The sequence below is a fragment of the Cervus elaphus genome, chromosome 16 (genome assembly GCF_910594005.1).
Source record: "Cervus elaphus chromosome 16, mCerEla1.1, whole genome shotgun sequence".
Lineage (NCBI taxonomy): Eukaryota > Metazoa > Chordata > Mammalia > Artiodactyla > Cervidae > Cervus > Cervus elaphus.
This window is the reverse complement of record NC_057830.1, coordinates 34,675,167-34,689,533: the sequence shown is the minus strand read 5'-3', so window position 1 is coordinate 34,689,533 and position 14,367 is coordinate 34,675,167. Positions and strand designations below refer to the sequence as shown.

The 14,367-nt window shown below is 38.7% G+C and overlaps 2 protein-coding genes across 1 annotated transcript; one reads left to right on the top strand and one right to left on the bottom strand.

Annotated features, from left to right (window-relative positions):
- FAM205A (family with sequence similarity 205 member A) overlaps positions 1 to 14,367 on the bottom strand; it is a 45,191-nt gene that overhangs the window by 19,366 nt on the left and 11,458 nt on the right.
- Positions 1,377 to 2,315, top strand: LOC122710213 (E3 ubiquitin-protein ligase RNF138). Its single transcript, XM_043927855.1, has one exon. The coding sequence runs from the start codon at positions 1,464 to 1,466 to the stop codon at positions 2,199 to 2,201; it is 738 nt and encodes a 245-aa protein (XP_043783790.1). The 5' UTR covers positions 1,377 to 1,463; the 3' UTR covers positions 2,202 to 2,315.

Here is a 14,367-nt window from a genome sequence, read left to right as displayed (position 1 = left end):
CCAGTACCATACTGTCTTGATGACTGTGGCTTTGTAGTAGAGTCTGAAGTCAGGCAGGTTGATTCCTCCAGTTCCATTCTTCTTTCTCAATATTACTTTGGCTATTCGAGGTTTTTTGTATTTCCATACAAATTGTGAAATTATTTGTTCTAGTTCTGTGAAAAATACCGTTGGTAGCTTGATAGGGATTGCATTGAATCTATAGATTGCTTTGGGTAGAATAGCCATTTTGACAATATTGATTCTTCCAATCCATGAACACGGTATATTTCTCCATCTGTTTGTGCTCAACATCACTCATTATTAGAGAAATGCAAATCAAAACCACAATGAGGTACCATTACATGCCAGTCAGGATGGCTGCTATCCAAAAGTCTACAAGCAATAAATGCTGGAGAGGGTGTGGAGAAAAGGGAACCCTCTTACACTGTTGGTGGGAACGCAAACTAGTACAGCCGCTATGGAAAACAGTGTGGAGATTTCTTAAAAAACTGGAAATAGACCTGCCATATGACCCAGCAATCCCACTTCTGGGCATACACACTGAGGAAACCAGATCTGAAAGAGACACGTGCACCCCAATGTTCATCGCAGCACTGTTTATAATAGCCAGGACATTGAAGCAACCTAGATGCCCATCAGCAGATGAATGGATAAGGAAGCTGTGGTACATATACACCATGGAATATTACTCAGCTGTTAAAAAGAATTCATTTGAACCAGTCCTAATGAGATGGATGAAACTGGAGCCCCTTATACAGAATGAAGTAAGCCAGAAAGATAAAGAACATTACAGCATACTAACACATATATATGGAATTTAGAAAGATGGTAACGATAACCCTATATGCAAAACAGAAAAAGAGACTCAGAAATACAGAACAGACTTTTGAACTCTGTGGGAGAATGTGAGGGTGGGATATTTCAAAAGAACAGCATGTATACTATCTATGGTGAAACAGATCACCAGCCCAGGTGGGATGCATGAGACAAGTGCTCGGGCCTGGCGCACTGGGAAGACCCAGAGGAATCGGGTGGAGAGGGAGGTGGGAGGGGGGATTGGGATGGGGAATACGTGTAAATCTATGGCTGATTCATATCAATGTATGACAAAACCCACTGGAAAAAAAAAAAAAGAAAACAAATGTGATGACTAAAAATCAAATTATCATTAAAAAAAAAAAAAAAGAAAAGAAAAAAAAAAAACAACAACTACATTTTCTTAAAAAAAAAAAAAACAAAACCAAAACTACATTTCCTTATGTCCCCACCCAACATTTTATGATTTGATGTCTTCTTTTAAAACTTCATGTTTATCCTTTTGTTGTTCATTATGGTTATAATCACGCTCACAATTTTTTTAAATTTTTATTTAAAAAAACCTGTGTAGGAGTCAGGCCCCTGGCCGCCACCGCCACCTCGGCCGCTGCCGCCGCCATCGCCTTCATCCTTCGTCCCCCACCATGGCCGAGGAGCTCTCCGCGGCCACGTCCTACACCGAAGATGATTTCTACTGCCCCGTCTGTCAGGAGGTGCTCAAAACGCCCGTGCGGACTGCGGCCTGTCAGCACGTTTTCTGTAGAAAGTGTTTCCTGACTGCAATGAGAGAAAGTGGAATACATTGTCCCCTCTGTCGTGGAAGTGTGACTAGAAGAGAGAGAGCATGTCCTGAACGGGCCTTAGACCTTGAAAATATCATGAGGAAATTTTCTGGTAGCTGCAGATGCTGTGCAAAACAGATTAAATTCTATCGCATGAGACATCATTACAAATCTTGTAAGAAGTATCAAGATGAATATGGTGTTTCTTCTATCATTCCAAACTTTCAGATCTCTCAAGATTCAGTAGGGAACAGTAACAGGAGTGAAACATCTGCATCTGATAACACAGAAACTTACCAAGAGAATACAAGTTCTTCTGGGCATCCTACCTTTAAGTGTCCCTTGTGTCAAGAATCAAATTTTACCAGACAGCGTTTACTGGATCATTGTAACAGTAATCACCTATTTCAGATAGTTCCTGTGACGTGTCCTATTTGTGTGTCTCTTCCTTGGGGAGATCCTAGCCAGGTTACTAGAAATTTTGTTAGTCATCTAAATCAAAGACATCAGTTTGATTATGGAGAATTTGTGAATCTTCAGCTAGATGAGGAAACCCAGTATCGAACTGCTGTTGAAGAATCTTTTCAAGTAAACATCTGAAGGCTGTAGAAACCTCTGCATCTTTGTACCTGCAAGTGCCATCTTTAAGGAGAAAACTACATGAAGTCACCATTTCAATAACTTGATGTGTATATTAATAAAAGTAATTCAGTCTATTGTTTTAGTTTAATTGAAAAAGGTGGGCCATGTAAAAACTTAATTCTTTTGATAAGTTAAAAGATAAAACTTAGGACATTATCTTTATAAACATTAAAAGGATTATATTTCATTAATAGTGAAAAGAGAATCCCTATTGTACTTATCTTTTTTGCATTACATATTCTTGAATTTTTCCTTGCTTTTGAAATTTGGTGCAGTTCCTCCCATTGACATTATTGTACATAGGTAACACAGTACCAAATTCTGAATGATGTGATTAATATAAACCTAACAAAACTGAGCCAGTTATTTGAGTTGCAAATGGAGACTTGAAGTGCTAAATGAAACAATCCAAAGGAAACTTTTTTAAATACAGATTCTAGCTAAAGAATTCAACTATAAGAAAATCGTATTTATATAATGTTTAGTATTTTTGAAGACTAGTGAGATTTCTTTAATAATTTTAACTCTTTAAAAAGCAAAAGCTCATTGTATAGATATTTCCTTTTTGCTGCTAGAAGGAAATATCAAGAGAAAAATTGATTTCTTTGGTGAACAGTTGGTAATGTCAAATCTTGTTTGTTTGGCTGACTGATTTGTAAGCCTCAAGTACAGTAAGCTGAATTACAGCTCTTTGGCCTCAGAATTTTCAATAACAGAATTGCTGGTTAGCTATGATGAACCTTTTATTAGAAACTTGCAGTTGGTGATATTACATTCTCTCTATATATTTAAATGAGAGGTTTGACTTCGTCTCAATTTAGAAATTTGTTCAAAGCTCAAGATGTGTATGTATATATACATGCACTTTTGTATGTGTATATACACATGTAAGCATGCAATTTGTCTGGTTATATGCAGAATTTCTATTAAGATTTTTAAAAGGGACAAGTAATATGGGGTTGATGTGTTTATCTGAGTTGATTAAAATTTTGTATGTTACCAAAATTTTTAAAGTAACAGTCAAATGCTAAGTTGTCTACTTGGCTACTCTGACACCTTAAAAATTGAGTTTACACACCTACACAATTATATGTTTATATGGTGCTCATTTGTTATCTTAAAGATAATGCGGGACTATAGTAGTGAGATGGATCCTACCAGCCACTCTGTTTCACTACATTTTAGTCAAAATTGAGTTCATTCTTAGTATTCATTAATGAAAGTCATAAAATAACTTGTACTAGATGGCCCAAATCACAGAAAAAAGCTGAAGAGTGGATTAGCTGACATTCCATACTAATATAATTGTTTATGCTTTCTTTAAATTAAAAAACTAAAAGAACATAAAATCTCAGAAGTAGTTTGCTGCTAATATATACATATGTTGTATAAAAAGGTATATTTTGGTTTTGTTAAAACCCTTGTTGACTTTTCTACAGTGAATGTTTTTTTAACTTGATTTAATAAAAATGTTAATTTTGAAACGGAAAAAAAAAAAAAAAAAAAAAAACCTGTGTAATGGCTTAAGTGATTTACCTTTTGTTTTATTAATTATATTGGAGTATAGTTGCTTTACAATGTTGTTTTAGTTTCAGGCATATAGCATAATGATTCAGTTACACATATATTCATTCTTTTTCAGATTCTTTTTCCACATGGGTTATCACAGAATATTGAGTAGAGTTCCCAGTGGGTCTTTGTTGATTATCTATTTTATGTATTGCAGTGTACATATGTTAATCTCAAGTTCTTTTTTATTCCCCTCTACCCCAGGTTTCCCTTTTGGTAATCATAAGCTTGGTTTTGAAATCTGTGAGTCTGTTTCTTTTTTTTAAATAAGTTAATTTATAACATTAAAAATTAGACTCCACATGAGTGGTGCATGCCTGCTAAGTCACTTCAGTTGTATCTCTGTGTGACCTATGGACTGTAGCTTGCCAGGTTCCTCTGTCCATGGGATTCTCCAAGCAAGAATACTGGAGTGGGTTGCCATGCCCTCCTCCAGGGGACCTTCTCAACCCAAGGACAGAAGCTGCATCTCATATGTCTCCTGCATTGGCAGGCGGGTTCTTTACCACTAGTACCACCAGGGAAGGCCCCACATGAGTGATATCATATTGTATTTGTCTTTCTCTTACCTCACTTAATATGATAATCTCTAGCTCCATCCATGTTGCTACAAATAGTATTATCTAGTTCTTTTTAATGGCTAAACAGTATTCCAGTGTATATATGTACCACATCTTCTTTTAAGTGATTCATTTTCTTATTGTGATTTTCTTTTTCCTGTAGGTTTTTATTTTCTATTTAGAGAAGATCTTTTAATATTTCTTTTAGGATATGTGTAGTATTGTTGTATTCTTTTAATTTTTGTCTGAGAAATTCTTTATCTCTCTTTCTGTTCTAAATGATAACCTTGCTGGGTAGAATATCCTAGGTTGTAGGCTTTTACCTTTCAGGACTATGAATATATCTTGTCACTCCCTTTGGCCTGCAACATTTCTGTAAAGAAATCAGCTGATAGACTAGTAAGTTCCCTTGTGATTAATGTTTTGCTTTTAATATGCTTTTCTCTTGCTGCCTTTAGAACTGTCTCTTTAACTTTTGCCATTTTTATTATAATACATCTTGGTGTAGGTCTATTTGGGCTCATCTTCTTTGGGTTCCTCTGTGCTTCCTGTACCTGGACATCCATTTTCTTCTTTAGGTTTGGAAATTTTTCAGCCATAATTTCTTCAGATACATTTTCAATCCCCTTTTCTCTTTTTTCTCCTTCTGGGATCCCTAGTATGTATAGATTGGCTTGCTTTTATATCATACCTTAGGTCTCATATACTGCTTTCATTGAAAATTTTTTGTGTATTTGCTGTTCTAATTGGGTAATTTCTATTACTGTATGTTCCAGATCACTTATTCATTCTTCTGCACTATTTGGTTTGCTGTTTATCGCCGTTAGCTTAGTTTTCATCTTGGCAGGTGAGTCTAATTTTGATCTGCTCTTTATAATTCTAATTCCTTGTTATAGTCATATGCTTTTTTAATCAATAGCCTTTCTTATTTCCTTCAGTATTTTTATTACCTCCTTTTTGAACTTGCAGTCTCATGGACCGGAAGCCTCATGTTACATTGTTCTTTCCTGGGAATGATCCTGACCTTTTAATTGGGAGTGGTTCCTCCACTTCTTCATTTTACTTATATTCCTCTCTGTGTGTGCTAAGTTGCCCAGTCATGTACAACTCTTTGCGACTTCATGGACTGTAGCCTGCCAGGCTTCTCTGTCCATAGGACTCTCCAGGCAAGAATACTGGAGTGGGTTTCCACTCCCTTCTCTGGGGGATCTTCCTGACCCAGGGATCAAACCCAGGTATCTGACATTGTGGGCAGATTCTTTGCCATCTAGGAATTTAGGAGAAAGTTATCTATTGTGGTCTTGAAGAGCTGTTTTTATGTGGGGACCTCCCCTGTGTAGTCTGCATGAGTCTAATGTTTTTGATGTGAGGGCTGTTTACAGTATGGATACCCTCCACAGCTTTTCTCAGTGTGTGCTGGCTGTTATTCTCTTGACAGGGGGTGTGATTAATATTGCAGTGACTACAGCTGCACTGTATGTTGAATAGGGCCTCCTCTTTGCTCTGTGGTTGTCACATCCCTGTCAGGGGCAGAGTCTGTTCCCCAGTGGTTGGGATAGAAGCCCCCAGATTTGGTTCTAAGCTGCAGTGTGAGGTGGGTGGGACTGGAGTGCTCCTGCTGGGAGAGGAGCTACTAAGTATTCCTTTGCAGGAGCTGTGGTGTTGCCTGTCACTTCTGTGAGCTCACAAAGTACACTGTCCTTGGCCTCGTCTCAGCTGTGGGCATCTGCCTGGATGTCCCTCAGGTACTGTGCCCACAAAGCTGCTGATACACTTACATCCAGCTGCTGGATCCACTGTAGTTGTACACCACTGTCCCCATCCTGTGAGCTATAGGAATCAGCCCAGACTGCAGCCCCATTTCTTTGTGTGTGTGCCTGCCACTGCTAATGCTGGACCCCCCTCCAGCCATCGGAGCACCAGTAATCTCGGATGTCTTGCAGCCCCTGCACTTACAAAGCCACCAGTGGTGCAAATCTGCCAAAATCACACAGTCACAGGGAACTGGCTCAGATTTCAACCCCAACTTCGCGTACGAGAAGCCTGCTGATGCTTGTGTGCTCCCACAGCTCCTGGTGCAGGCCCTTAGCCAGTGTGAACACGTGGAGGAGGAGGCGTCTATGGTGGGGCTTTCCCCCTCTCTTTGCATGTGTGTTAACAATAAGGCTGCTATGGAGGACCTGGCTCCATTCTGTGCAAATCCCTGGTTGTGGCCCAGACCATGCTCTAGCCCCTTTGGGCTGTCTCTGCACAGCCAGTCCCAGCCCTCTGTGGAAGCCCATGTTTCAGCACCTAGGCCCCATGCATACCACCAAGGCATGTTTCCAGCTGGAGAGTGCAGCAAGGTGGCTGGGACTGTCTTTGTGGTTTTCTCTGTGTTCCACCTGCAGAAAGTCAGCTGCTGCTCTCTCCCCAGTCTTTGCAGTTCCCTATTTGTCCTGACTGATCTCCCACCAGTGACAGGGGTTCCCAGAGTGAGGGAGCCTTCCCCCTTTTTTAGCTCCCTCCCAGGGGTGCAGGTCTCGTGCCAATTCCTTTTTTTCCATGTTGTCCTACCTGGTAACGTAGTGCCCTTTCTTGTAGCTTTGGTTGTATGAGATCTCCAGCCAGTGTCCAGTAGGTATTCTGTGAGACTTGTTCCAAATGTAGTTGTATTTTTGATGTGTTTGTGGGAGGAGGTGAGCTCCATTTCCTTCTGTTCTGCCATTTTGATCTCTGCCCTCTGCAAATATGTATTTTTTAAGATTTTATTTAGTTATTTATTTTTGGCTGTGCTGGGTCTTTGTTGCTGCACCGTTTTGTCTAATTATGGCAAGCAGGGGCTACTCTCTAGTTGCAGTGTGCAGGCTTCTCATTGTGGTGGCTTCTTGTTGCAGAGCACAGGCTCTAGGGCATGCGGGCTTCTTAGCTGTGGTACGTGGGCTCAACAGCTATGGCTCCCAGGCTCAATAGTTATGGTACATGGACTTAGCTGCCCTGTGGCACATGAGATCTTTCTGGATCAGGGATTAAACCCATGTCTCCTGCATTAGCAAGTGGATTCTTTACTGAGTTACCAGGAAAGCCCTCTGAAAATATTTTTGTTATTTGATATTAATGATGATCTTTTTTTTTGCCATGCAGAAAATCTGTATTGTATGAAGTAAAATTTATTAGCCTTAATATTTTGTTTTATGGCTTCTGTGTTTTAAGAAAACTTAGAAGCAGGGCACTCAAAGCCAGTGCTCTGTGACAACCTGGAGGGATATTATGGGAAGGGAGGTGGGGGGGGGTTCAGGAGGGATGGGACACATGTATACCTATGACTGATTCATACTGATGTATTGCAGAAACCATCACAGTATTGTAAAGTAATTATCCTCCAATTAAAATAAATAAATTTAATTTAAAAAAAAGAACACTTAGAAAGGTTTAAGTTCTCCCCAGTTCTTCAGGTACTCAGTTTTATTTCTTGATGCTTACTCCTTTGCTTCATTTAGAATTTATATTTGAGTAATGTTGCTAGTTGGTACTTGTATTAGTTACAAATTGCATTCTAATACATGTAACAGATTTAACTACAAAACAGTTTCTCAGGGCCTTTTGGATTCTGCTTAGGACAGAGGGAAGCTGGAGATAGCACTGCTTCCACTATTACAACAACAACCAAAAAAATCACAAGACAATCTTTAAATCCACAACTTTTGGGAATTTGTTGGAGAGCTGATGTTTCAGAGCAATCTAATTAATCTTAATCTTAGGAAAGCCAGGAGCCTCCAAGGAGATATAGCACAGATGCACTTGCTTATTTGAGACTGACTCCATACCTGGACACCATCAATCTGGTAAGAATTCAGTTCTAGGTTTTAAGGAATTGCTAAAGGCCAAATATAGGCCAGTGTGAGAATTCAAAAATACTTCTGGGAGCCACAAGTACATGGGCAATCCACACTCACTTGTAGGCTCTTCTCCAAGGATCTTACCATGTGTTCTTATGAAAGATTGGGGCAACATGCAAGTCCTGAGAAAGTTTCTCTTGTGGTACAGGCCTGTAGGAAAGGAAGAACAGCCACTGCAGGGAAAGGCATCAAGCCCTACCCAGATCCTTCTCCCTTGTCTTCCCTATAGAACAAAAGCCTTAAGCTGCTGGTGAAGGGCAGTAAATCCTGTCATTAGACAGCAAATCTTGTATTGGTGAAGACCAGCTGCAGCTGGAGAAAGAGGAAAAAAATCCCTGCCCTATAGGGGACCCAGATCATTAGAGATTTTCCAGCGGAATGTGGGGTAGGATCATAAGGAAGGCCTTAACACTAAGACCTGGTGGTGGTGGGGTGGGTACAGTGTTTATCTAAAACTGACACTGAATCAGAAAAAGAGAGAAAACCTCTCTTTCCCTGTCAAGGAGACTTGTAAGCATCAAGTAATAGGTAATAGCAATCTACTGCTAACATAGCATCAGGAAGATGTGAAGCTGAGGGTGGGGCAGACATTGATAAAATCTGTGGACAACCAGCCTCAACAATAAACACAGGTAATGTTAGGTAAATTTGAAGCCTGCAATACACTGACAGTATCTATAGCACAAACAAAACCCAAAAGCAAGTCAGCTCTTGAGTATACTGACTCAGTCTCTTACACTAAAGTCCTAGCAGAAGGAAAGGTGTGCCTATTTCCAGGCATAAAAGCTATTTACCTCAGTCTTCACTGCCTTGCAATAGATGTCCAGCTTTCAACAAAAATTATTACAAGGCATACAAAGAAGGAAGAGAAAAATCACACACTATTAAGAGACAAAGCAATTAACAGAACCAGACTCAGATATGATACAGATACTGGATTTATCAGATAAGGAAATTAAAGGAACTATGATTAATAAAGTTAAAGGACCTAGTAGAAAAAGTGGAAAGCCTTTAAAACTAGGTGGGTCAATTTCAGCAGAGAGATGAGAACTCTAGGACTAAAGAATCAATTGGAAATACTAGAAACAGAAAACACGGTAACACAAAGATTTCTTTTGTCTGGCTCATCAGTAGTTTTGACACAGAGAAGGAAAGAATCGGTGAACCTGAAGATAATTCAGTAGAACTATCCAAATTGAAATGCAAAGAAAAAAGTGGAAAAAGAAACCCCCAACAGAACAGAGCATCCTAGAGCTGTGGGACAATACCAAAGAGTCTGATATATGTGCAATTGGCATCAGAGGAGAGAGAGGGAGGGAGGGAGGAGAGGAGAGAGAGAAAAAGTGAGAGAAAGAGAAAGCAAAAGAGACAGAAAGTGGGGAGGGGAGAAGAGGAGAGGGAGACAGAGGAAGGAAATGGGACAGAAGAAATATTTGAAGAAATAATGGCCAAGAAATGATTTTCAAATTAATGACAGATATAAAACCACAAATACAAGAAGATTAGAGAATATTAAATAGGATAAACAACTAAAAATACAGCTAGACATATCTTACTTGAACTGCTGAGAACTAAAGAAAAAGGGAAGATCCTGAAGGCAGCTTGAGAAAAAAAACTACATAAAGAAGAGGAAATTACAAACAGCAGACTTTTCATAAAAAACTATATAAGAAGGGAGACAGTGGAGCGACACTTTCAAAGTAGTGGAAGGGGAAAAAAGGGTTAACCTAAAATTCTATAGTAAGCAAAAAAAAGTTTCAAAAATTAAAGAGAAAGCCTTTTTCAGACCAATAAGCTTTCTCCTCTTTATAAAAATAGGAAATTGGCTGCCAGCCAGTGATTCTCCCATTTCTTATCTAACAGAACCCCAATTAAAAGAAATTGAGATAAATTTAATCATTTCAGAAATAAGCTCTATACTCATTAGGCACTCGATCCCCATTCACTCACCTCCCCAGTCCCTGTCAAACACTCATCTGCTTTCTATATCTATGGAATTTCCTATTCTGAACATTTAATGGAGTCATACACCATATAGCCTTTTGTGTCTGGCCTCGCTCACTTAGCATAGTGTTTTCAAGGCTCACTCATGTTGTAGCAGGTATCAGTACTTCATTTTTATAGCTGAAGGCATTTCATTTTATGGATATACCACATTTTGTTTATCCATTCCTTAGCTGATGGACATCTGCGTTGTTTCTGCCTTTTGGCTATTATGAGTAATGCTGCTATGAACAGAATTGCTGGGTCATATGGTAATCGCCTTCGTGGGTCACAGCCTTGTCATGGTGAAGGGGCTTGCATAACTCACTGAAGCTATGAGCTGTGCTGTGCAGGGCCATCCAAGATGGACAGGTTATAGTAAAGAGTTCTGGCAGGAAATGGCAACTCGCGCCAGTATTCTTGCATGGAAAATTCCATGGGCAGAGTCCAGGGGGCCACAGAAAGTCAGATATGACTGAGCAACTAAGCAGCAGCAGCAGCAAGGCTACAGTCAATGACAAAAGCAAAGAGGCTAAAAAGCTGAGCAGAAAATTTAATGGATTCATAGAATAGAGGAAAGAAGAATTAAACTATGAATAAAGTTACTACAAATGTCTGTGTGCATCTGTGTGGGCCTGATAGGAGGGGCTCCAGTAAACACTATGGACTTTTGTTTGGGACCCTGAAAGGCCCATAGCAATAACTGGAAACAGACAAACCTTCACAGGGACTGAATCCTCTATGTCCCTGACTGAACTATGGTAATCTGGAATTGATGGTTGGATGGCATCACTGACTCAATGGACATGAGTTTGAGCAAACTCCGGGAGTTGGTGATGGACAGGGAGGCCTGGCATGCTGTAGTCCATGGGGTCGCAAAGAGTTGGACACGACTGAGTGACTGAACTGAACTGAACTGAATTTGGAATTCCCAGTGCCTCTAGCTTACCTTCCACCTATAAGAAACCAAACAAAGCCTGACAAGGATAGTGTGAGGAAGAGAAATTACAGGCTAATCTCACTTATGAACATAGATTTTACAAGCCTAAACAAAATATTACCAAACCAAATCCAATAAATAATAAAAACAATAACACACTATGACTGAGTTGGCTTTATTTCAGGAATGCAAGGCAAGTTTAGGATTGAAAAAGCAATCACTACAATTTCGTTCTTATTCTTTCTAATAGAATAAGAAGAGTTATACAATTCTTATTAATTGTATTAATTAATAAAAGTAATTAATAAAATAAAAAGTAATAAATATAAAAGAATTTGATAAAATTTATCAAAATTTGAATATCCATTCAAGAGATAAAAAGTTTTCTTAAACAAGGAATAAAATAAATCTAATACAGACTACTACTAAGCAAACCTATATAAAGAAGAAATGTTGAAAGCTTTTCCCTGAGATAAGGAGTGAGACAGGTATGCTTGCTATCATTCTTTATATTCAATATTATACTGGAGGTTCTAGTCCATGTAATAAGGCAAGAAAAAGAAGGAAGAGGGTAAGGATTGGATAGGTGGAAAAAAGTAGCTATAATTCAAAGATGATTTATATGTTGAAACTAAGTCAATTTAGCAAGGTTACTAGATAGAATTATACTTAAATATCATATATATATATATATAGATATATAGTATATATATAGATACATCCATATATAGATATATAGTATATATAAAATCAATAGAATTTTATACAACATTAGCAAAAAATTCCATTTTATTTCCTAAGGGAAATAAAAATAACACAATTTACAAGATCACCAAAAATAATCAAACAGCAAGGAATAAATCTAACAAAAGGTGTGCAAGAGCTTCATGCATAATTTACAAAATGTTATTCAGAGAAATTAAGAGAAAACAAATAAATAAGGAATATACCATTTTCATGTATTATCAATATTATAAAGATGTCATTTTTCTCCTGACTTGATCTATGATTTCAAGAAAATATCAATCTAAATATCAGTGATAATCTTTCATGTGTGTCTGAAAATTGACAATCTGAGTCTAAAATGTATATAGAAACGTAAAGAACCAAGAACAGCAAAGACAATCATGAAGAACAAAAATCATTTACCAGGTATCAAAACTTGACTTATTATAAAGATACAATAATTAGAAAATCTGGACATCACCAGATGGTCAACAACGAATCAGATTGATTACATTCTTTGCAGCCAAAGATGGAGAAGCTCTAAACAGTCAGCAAAAACAAGACTGGGAGCTGACTGTGGCTCAGATCATGAACTCCTTATTGACAAATTCAGATTGAAACAGAAGAAATTGAAGAAAGTGGAGAAAACCACTAGACCATTCAGGTATGAACTAAATCAAATCCCTTATGATTATACAGTAGAAGTGAGAAATAGATTTAAGGGACTAGATCTGATAGAGTGCTTAATGAACTATGGACAGAGGTTCATGACACTGTACAGGAAACAGGAATCAAGACCATCCCCAAGAAAAAGAAATGCAAAAAAGCAAAATAGCTGTCTGAGGAGGCCTTACAAATAACTGTGAAAAGAAGGGAAGCGAAAAGCAAAGGAGAAAAGGAAAGATATTCCCATTTGAATGCAGAGTTCCAAAGAATAGCAAGGAGAGATAAGAAAGCCTTCCTCAGTGATCAATGCAAAGAAATAGAAGAAAACAACAGAATGGGAAAGACCTAGATCTCTTCAAGAAAATTAGAGATACCAAGGGAATATTTCATGCAAAGACGGGCTCAATAAAGGACAGAAATGATAGGGACCTAACAGAAGCAGAAGATATTAAGAGGTGGCAAGAATACACAGAAGAACTGTACAAAAAAGATCTTCATGACTGAGCCAGATAATCACGATGGTGTGATCACTCACCTAGAGCCAGACATCCTGGAATGCGAAGTCAAGTGGGCCTTAGGAAGCGTAACTACAAATAAAGCTAGTGGAGGTGATGAAATTCCAGTTGAGCTATTTCAAATCCTGAAAGATGATGCTGTGAAAGTGCTGCACTCAATATGCCAGCAAATTTGGAAAACTCAACAGTGGCCACAGGACTGGAAAAGGTCAGTCTTCCAATCCCAAAGAAAGGCAATGCCAAAGAATGCTCAAACTACCGCACAATTGCACTCATCTCACACACTAGTAAAGTAATGCTTAAAATTCTCCAAGCCAGGCTTCAGCAATATGTGAACCATGAACTTTCAGATGTTCAAGCTGGTTTTAGAAAAGGCAGAGGAACCAGAGACCAAATTGCCAACATCCAATGGATCATTGAAAAAGCAAGAGAGTTCCATAAAAACATCTATTTCTGCTTTATTGACCATGCCAAAGCCTTTGACTGTGTAGATCACAATAAACTGTGGAAAATTCTGAAAGATATAGGAATAACAGACCACCTGACCTGCCTCTTGAGAAGCCTGTATGCAGGTCAGGAAGCAACAGTTAGAACTGGACATGGAACAACAGAATGGTCAAGGCTGTATATTGTCACACTGCTTATTTAACTTATATGCAGAGTACATCATGAGAAACACTGGGCTGGATGAAGAACAAGCTGGAATCAAGACTGCCAGGAGAAATATCAATAACCTCAGATATGCAGATGACACCACCCTTATGGCAGAAAGTGAAGAAGAACTAAAGAGCCTCTTGATGAAATTGAAAGAGGAGAGTGAAAAAGTTGGCTTAAAGCTCAACATTCAGAAAACTCACGGCATCTGGTCCCATCACCTCATGGCAAATAGATGGGGAAACAGTGGAAACAGTGTCAGACTTTATTTTGGGGGGCTCCAAAATCACTGCAGATGGTGACTGCAGCCATGAAATTAAAAGACGCTTACTCCTTGGAAGGAAAGTTATGACCAACCTAGACAGCATGTTGAAAAGCAGAGACATTACTTTGCCAACAAAGGTCTGTCTAGTCAAGGCTATGGTTTTTCCAGTGGTCACGTATGGATGTGAGAGTTGGACTATAAAGAAAACTGAGTGCCGAAGAATTGATGTTTTTGAACTGTGGTGTTGGAGAAGACTCTTGAGAGTCCCTTGGACTGCAAGGAGATCCAACCAGTCCATCCTAAAGGAGATCAGTCCTGGGTTTTCATTGGAAGGACTGATGTTGAAGCTGAAACTCCAATACTTTGGC